Genomic DNA, 7,639 nt, shown 5'->3' on the forward strand with positions numbered 1-7,639 from the left:
CCTTCAGAGCTAAACCCTAGATCTCTAGACAACAAAAAATGGCTGAGACAGATTTTGGGACTCTGTTATATGGATCAGGTCTCAAACAAGGAAATCCTATGCCGAACTGGGAGTCGAACACTTAGTGAGGTTGTGACAGAGAGTCGCATGAGGTTTGCGGGACAAAAAAAACTACGTATACCAAGAGTTGCGATGACATGGAGGCCAATACGAGGAAAATGCAAACAGGGACGTCCTCGTATTACCTGGCGACACACTTTCATGGAGGACCTCAGAACAGTGGACACCAGGTGGGAGGAGGCTTCAGACATTGCCAGTGACAGATCTTTGTGAGAGAGCTTGTCGCCCAATGCACCAAACGGCGAGGAGGACCTAAATCTAAGTAAAGTAAAAAGAGCCCTAGACTGAGCCTCAGGGTAGCGGGGGATGGCGATAGGTTGGGTGGGAACCCGTGACCATCAAGTCTGCATTTCAAAGCGCTAACCACACGACAAGACAACCATATGTTGTTTACTTTCATTAAATTGTATCCTGCAATCGAGTTCTTTCTTTATTATTTTCTGATTCAAACACAAATCACTCATAAATAACAGAAAGTTTGGCCACTACATACTACAGGCGGCTGAATGATAAGGCGATTTCATTCCGAACTTTGGGTACTGGGTTCAAATCTTGGTGAAGACTGGGATTTTCAATTTCGTGATTTTTTGTTTTGGGGGGGGGGGGGCGCCCCTGAGTCCACCAAACTTAAATGGCTACATGACACCCTGTATAACCGTTGGCCATAGAAACAGATGACCGCAAACTCTGAATGTGTAACTTTTTCTTTTATCCTTCTATGAGTTACGCATGTGTCTAGACTCTTAGTAACCGAATGTGAGTTTATTGATTTATTTCCAGTAATGCGGCTTTGTCTTCTGTATTACATGTTATTCGGCTTTTTGCAAGAAAAAAAAAGTGTTACAATACAATTTATAGAAAATTGCGTTAAGGTTTCTAAATAATTTATGGTAGTCACATTTGTGTCTCATTAAAAATATAATAAAAATACAGAAGACAGAAAATAAACAGTTTTTATATATTTGATGGTAATTATTTCAGTGTTTTTGGGAAGATAGAAATAAAACGAGAACAATAATAATAGCAATGTCTTTGATTCCGAAGATTCAGGAGGAGTGAACTGTTTCACTTGACTGCGCAAATCCAGTTGAGACCTGCGTATTCTTCCGCATCTCGTGCAGACAAAGCCGTTGTCCGCCGGCGGTCTATTTAAGTTTTCTTTCAGTCTTCTGCGCCTGTCTTCCATAATGATTTTCCTTTTAGGTCTGAAATGTGTGTCCCGCAGCCTTTGTGAGAGATCTCAAACTGTCTCTATCAGAGGTCATCTAAGCCAGTATGACGAAATGCCACCTAAACTGATCTCTATTGCGCTTACGGTGGGGGGGGGGGGAGAAAGAACCTCTGTTACGTCTTTCTTCTTTAAGGTCGCCTAAAAGTATCGCCTTTGGCATGCGGACGTCTCCCGTGTGGGATAGGTGTCCGCCCCAGCGTAGCTGTCGAATGGTAATAACTATATTCTGTGTTCTGGAGGCCGGTGTGGACAGTATTGGAGATCAAAAATACTGCTGAAACAAAAGCTGTAATTATTTGTAAATGCCCAAATAAGTAAAATTATTTAGCCCTATTAAACGTGCGAGATTGTTTCCTTTGGTGGGTATGTGTTTGAACTTTGATAATTATATTAAAAGAAGTACCAGATAAGTGTTTTTTTTTCTACATAATATTTGAACTTTCACTACCGTGACTAATTTTTCAAAGCCAAAGTTTTAATTTCCTTAACCTACCGACGAACTGGAAAACTAATGAAATGTACTAAGAGTTACAACTTCCGGTTTCAAATGAGATGTCATACGTAAATCTGTTGTCCCGATTTGTATTGGTCAAACAGTACACTTGAAAACATTCTCACGAAAACTTTCATAATGTTGTATCTCTTCAGAAAATCCAGGCTCTTAGAACTCTGACAAATAAATAAAATCAAATTTTCGTTCCAACCAAATTTTCACAACCAACAACTATATACCTCATAGTACAATGATTTATATAATGCTCAAGGAGAGACATGTCCTCTTTTGTTTGCTGTACATTTGTACGGGAAAATATGTCAGCGGCCATTCTACCATGAAGGACGACTTCAAGCCTGTGTTAAGTCTACAGTACAGCGAAGACATTAGACTTATAAGTTTCAACGGAAACTATTTTCATCAGTAAGAATATTTTAATTTAACAATTAAAAAGTTTTTTTTTTGTTTTTTTTTTTTTGTAATAACCAAAGACATAAATAAATATAGACTGGCCGATAAAAGAGTTTTATGAAACGAAAATTTGTGACTTGCAATTTTTTGTACGTTATTATACAGCAGTGTATTTTTGTTTAATCTCTAAGACTGAAGATCATGCAACTATTCAGAATTCGGAAATCCGACAACAATAGATATGATATACATGTTTTCAAGTTACATGAAGTTATTTTCTAGTCTATATTTATATATGTCTATGGTAATAAAGCTATGGAGAGGAGAGGAGATACGAAACTAATCTTTCTAAAAATCTATTTTTTAAATTATCTATTTCAATTTTAGCTCAAAATTTTTACAGAACTTATTTCATAGTGATTAAAAATAGTTTCGCATAGAAATAGTTGTGTTAATGAAATGTTTCCTCAAAATTACAAACTTTTTTTTAGGCAAGCGATATTTTTTTTTTACTGTTTTTATATTTCGTTGACTGATGAAGATGTAAAATTCCCTTTCAGACCTTGTGATAAAAAATATCTTCTCATCCTTACTAGAACGCAGTGTTTCCCAAACTGTGTTCCGCGGAACCCTACGTTCCGCGATGCCTGAATAAGTGTTCCACGAACTACTGGAATAATTAGCCACCAATGTCTCTAAAAAAAAAACAACAACAGAAAAAAGCAATTTTTTTCGCTAAATACTCAGATTTAAGTTTGTGCGAAGTGTTCCATTAAGCAAAACACTTGGGAAAAACTGCCATAACACAATAAACACAAATTAAATTCTGAATGCGTACTTAATTTAAAAAGCTCGGCTTACTTTAAGTATCATTGAATGAAAGGCGTAGAACAAGTATACGGAATAACCCGATCTCATGTACGTAAAAAGAATTTGCTTTTGTATGTTTCAGATTTATGGCCTGCCTTTGCGATTGTCCACTTTTCGTCTGCAACGCCACCGGAACACTTCGAGGAGATGTCTACCAAATCAACTCCGTTAGCCGTAATTACTTTGAAAATATTTCCCCTGCATCTGTAATCCCTAAACAAATGACGTGTACTATTGATAAGCACGGAGATGGAATTCATTTTCATTGCACGCCCTCTGTCGACGTCTGCTCCTTAAGGCTGGAACTGACCACCCCACTGCTGCTCGGGGACAACTGCTTGTCAGCGTGTGTGAACCTCGCCTGGAAAAAGCCCGCCTTTACCAAATTGTCTTTTGTTGACCCACATTATGCGACAGAGAAAAGCTGCGATTCTCAATGCGCGACCTCGTTAAGGAAAGCAGCGACATTAAAAACTAGATCTACTTCTGCTACGAAACTAATTTCTGACGTCACGACAGCTGGCATTGAGTGGACACTCAATGAAATGTCAAGCCCACCGGAAGAAACATCTAATAGAGCTCTCCGTTTCAATGAAACTAGATTTACCATCACCAATATTTCATTATCGAATTCTCCAGGATCGAAGTTTAACTACAGCTTTGTTGTTGGGGCTACCTGTGTTGTTCTTCTGTGTTCCATCGTCGCAATAATAGTCCATATTAAACGTAAAAAACATTCGAAACCTAAAGCCAAAGCCGTTGAGACAAGTGATTGCGTACTGCTCTATGATAATGGCAATAAGATCAAATCACCAAGCTATCAAAATGTCTGCATCAGTCAAGTTTAAGTATCTTCTGCTCAGAAGAGTTCCGTGTATTAACAGGAGTTATACATTATGATGGAAGGGGTTTGTTTTTTGTAATGAATAAGACGTTTTAACTACGACACATATTCTCTATTTAGTTTGTACCCCATTTTGTTTTTATTTCTTTTTTTTTTTTTTTGCATGTCTCTATAACATGGTATGTAAAGGTTTATTATCTATTCTGTAAAATTAACATCTGGGGAAGAGTGTATTGTAATATATCTGATGGAGTCAAGGAGGACAGGTCCTCATTCACGAAACATTACAAATACAAAAAGCCTCTAAGGGGACATCTTTCCTTACAATATTTGAGAACAATCAAAATAAAAAAAAAAATAGTTTTTTAAAAAAAAAAATCTTATATTAAGTATCAATTAGTTTAGATCAGTCGTGTAATTAAAGAAGCCTCAGACGATAATCTATAAAGGGGACAAATTCAGCTTATACCACCACTTCAGTAAAGTACTATTTCTTTCCCTTGTTTGAGATAACAAACAAAGTAATTTATTGCCAATAGTTACTTTACTAATAGGGTTTGTTGCTGAACATAAAAATTATATATGTGTCAGACGCGATTAGCCCAATTTTCAGTAAAAGAAATTACAAAAGTCATTTCTCTATAGAAGAAGTTACGAAGGCTATATAAAATACAACCACAGACCTATATATACTACAAAAAATCTAGGTTTTTGATTGCTAGTTACGATTTATTTACATAGGTGCTGTTTTACTATTACATACCAAGTATTAGAGTTTAGAAAAACCCAGGTTTGTTTCTTGTGCAACGCTATTAGCTAATACCTCATATCATCTCTCCTTATTAGTAGGCCTATATTTAGATCTATAATCTAATTCTAGTCTAGATCTAGAGTCTATATATAAAAATCGAATAGATCTAGTAATAGTATATATTCTATCTTGAGACTAGATTGCCGAGTCTAGCCTATGCTATGCCTATAGTCAGTTTTTATTAGAAAAAAAGTCTAGATATTAATAAAGACTAAAGTTTTTTTAATTCTTAGATATAGACATTAGACATAGATCTAATAATACTGTAATACGTTTAGTATGCTCTATACTTAATCTACTAAACTAGAGATCTATCTATAGATCTATCTATAATCTAGTCAATCTAGATCTATACAATATTCATTATAATACTTCTACTTATAATGACTTATTTAATAAGTTAGTACTTAGACTTAGATCTATTATAGTTTATTAATAGATTTACTTCAATGCCTAGTCCTAATAATAAAATTGCGAATGATGTCTATAATGACTGATTTTTTTTATTTTTATAATAATAGAGCTAGGCCTACTAAATCTAGGTCTAGACTCTACTTAAATCTAGTCTAAAATAATGACTGTCTAAGACTCTAGATGATTGAGAAGTTCACATAGAGGTGTTTTTAATAATACGGCATGTCGGCTGAAAGTATATAAAGTGCTTTTTTTTTTTTTTTGTAAAAATAAAAAAGAGGCTCCGGTACTCAGTGATAGATTGCCTAACTTTCAACTAATAATAAATTAACAATTAACGTTGAATTACAAGAAAAGTAATAATTTTTCCAGACATTGAAAAAAAGGTGCCGGTACCCCGTACCGGTGCGTACCGTCACAAAAAAATATGTATATCTCAATCTTCTTTCATTTAATTTATTTTGCGGGGTTATTGCTACTTAATACATTGATACCGGATTGATTTAAATAGGGCCTAAGTATACAAGCAGGATTTCGAGCATTGGATAAATTTATTTTTTAAGAACAAAATTTTATGGAAGAGGCAATATATTAGTTATTTGAAGTTTGTAACTTCTTAAATTCAGGCTAAAAATATCGAAGTCTACATTTTTACACTCATTTCTAAATAATTAGAAGAGATGGACTGACTCATTGTGTAGCTTGTGTACATCTGCAAAAACACAAACTCAGTTAGACTTTCAAAACTATTAAAAGAAAAACTTAGTGATTATTTTTACTGTATAATTCTATTATTATTCCTTTTTAGAATTAGGATATAAACTAAATTTGCCATATGACTTTATCTAACAGAAAAAAAAAATAAACTTACGTCTATTTATGCGGTTATTTATAGTTACCTAGTAATGTAAAATATACTGAACTAACACGTACATTCATCATAATGCAGCCATGCGATTTTTCGTTTATAAACATAGCATGATTTAGGACCAATATTTTACAAAGGCTGCTTGGAGAAATCAGGTATATCCATTAGGAGAAAAACGACCCCTTTACTCAAGAAAAATTTAAGAAACTAGAACAGACACAAAATAAACAATGACATTCATAACAAAATAATATTCAAAATTGATTAGAGTAACACCTTTTTAAGTAATCATTTAAAGTTTAAAATCACTACAATTTTTTTCAACAATTATTTTGTGTATGAAATTGTGTATCGGAAAATGTCGGAAACTTGAAATAAGCTAGTCCTAAAAAAAACCCACAGATCTTGGGTAAAATACTTATCAAATAAAGTACTGTAAATGTGTAGTTTCACGCGCTAGTTTCAGGTCTTTTCTTTTTATAGCCTCTATCGAGTTATATCCCAACTACCCGTATTTTTGTGCAGAAATTTTTTCTCTATCAGGCACACTTAAAATTATAGCATAATAATGTCTGTTTAATTTAAAAAGAGAACTGAAAAATACAAAGATATATAGGGAAAAAAGCGACTTCCGGCCCAATACTTTTAAATCAGAGAAACGAAACGGACTAGTCCAACAAACCCTATTAGTTATTTTCTTTTAAAGTGATTCTGGTGTTCCTGTTTATCTATAGGCCTATATAAAATGATATAGACTAAGCGGAATTCCCCTTTTTTAGAAATTGAAAGTCAAAATTAATTTTACGATAATGAAACATGTTTTGACAGTTATAACGGTCGAACTCGAGTTTTAGCAATGTGGCAGATGATTTGATACATACACCTTGATATTTTAAAGAAAATCGTTAGAGTCGTTTTCGAAATAAATGGTATATATGTAGATCACGGATGGCCCTGCGAAACCAACTACTGCATTCCTCATTAATCTTGGCACTTGTTATGTAAGGTACCTGCAATCCGGGACCCTTACATTATGCTCCCATCCAGGTGGATCTATCCAGTGTTTTGTTTTTTTTAATATTGTGTTGACAAAGCCAGCCTTAGATCATTGGAGGCCCTAAGCGAAAACAGCGAAAAAAATACAATTACACAATTTATTTAAAACCTAGTGTCTCCAAACAGTAACATTGGGCACAAGTTTTGCTTTTTCGTCTTTTAATAAAAATAAAAATAATGAAGTCTTCTGCGAGGCTCTCACCAATCGAAGGCCATAGGATTAAAAACAATTCCCCTCAAAATCTGAAAACAACCTAAAAGAAAAAAAATAGCATTACGTCAAAGGATCGTCACTAGCTGAAAAGAATCTACTTCCGGGTATTGTAGCGCCAGGAGGAAACAACGCAGACTAACAAACACAATGATTGTTGAATAACATACAGAAATGGACACGCCTCTTATTGATTGCTGATTCACACTTGAGATAGCAGAAATGACAAAAGTCACATGGTACAAAAAAATAATGTCAATAAAAATTGATTGGCGCCCCGAGAGTCCACCAAACTTCGCTTTTTTCTTGT

General features: G+C 34.5%; 1 protein-coding gene across 1 annotated transcript; it reads left to right on the top strand.

Moving 5' to 3' along the window:
• Positions 1 to 1,873: 1,873 nt before the first annotated feature.
• LOC129921779 (uncharacterized) lies at positions 1,874 to 6,293 on the top strand. Its single transcript, XM_056004572.1, has 2 exons — positions 1,874 to 2,267; positions 3,208 to 6,293. Exons 1-2 carry the CDS (start codon positions 2,095 to 2,097, stop codon positions 3,971 to 3,973), a joined length of 939 nt encoding a protein of 312 aa, XP_055860547.1. The 5' UTR covers positions 1,874 to 2,094; the 3' UTR covers positions 3,974 to 6,293.
• The last annotated feature ends 1,346 nt before the right edge of the window (positions 6,294 to 7,639 follow it).

This window comes from Biomphalaria glabrata, chromosome 11 (assembly GCF_947242115.1).
Source record: "Biomphalaria glabrata chromosome 11, xgBioGlab47.1, whole genome shotgun sequence".
In the NCBI taxonomy this organism is placed as follows: Eukaryota; Metazoa; Mollusca; class Gastropoda; family Planorbidae; genus Biomphalaria; species Biomphalaria glabrata.

What these genes read in the sequence shown, in the direction of transcription:
- LOC129921779 (XM_056004572.1), top strand. Translation starts at nt 2,095, where the DNA reads ATGATTTATATAATGCTCAAGGAGAGACATGTCCTCTTTTGTTTGCTG. An exon ending in AACGGAAACTATTTTCATCA is followed by an intron (nt 2,268 to 3,207) that starts GTAAGAATATTT and finishes TGTATGTTTCAG; the next exon opens with ATTTATGGCCTGCCTTTGCG.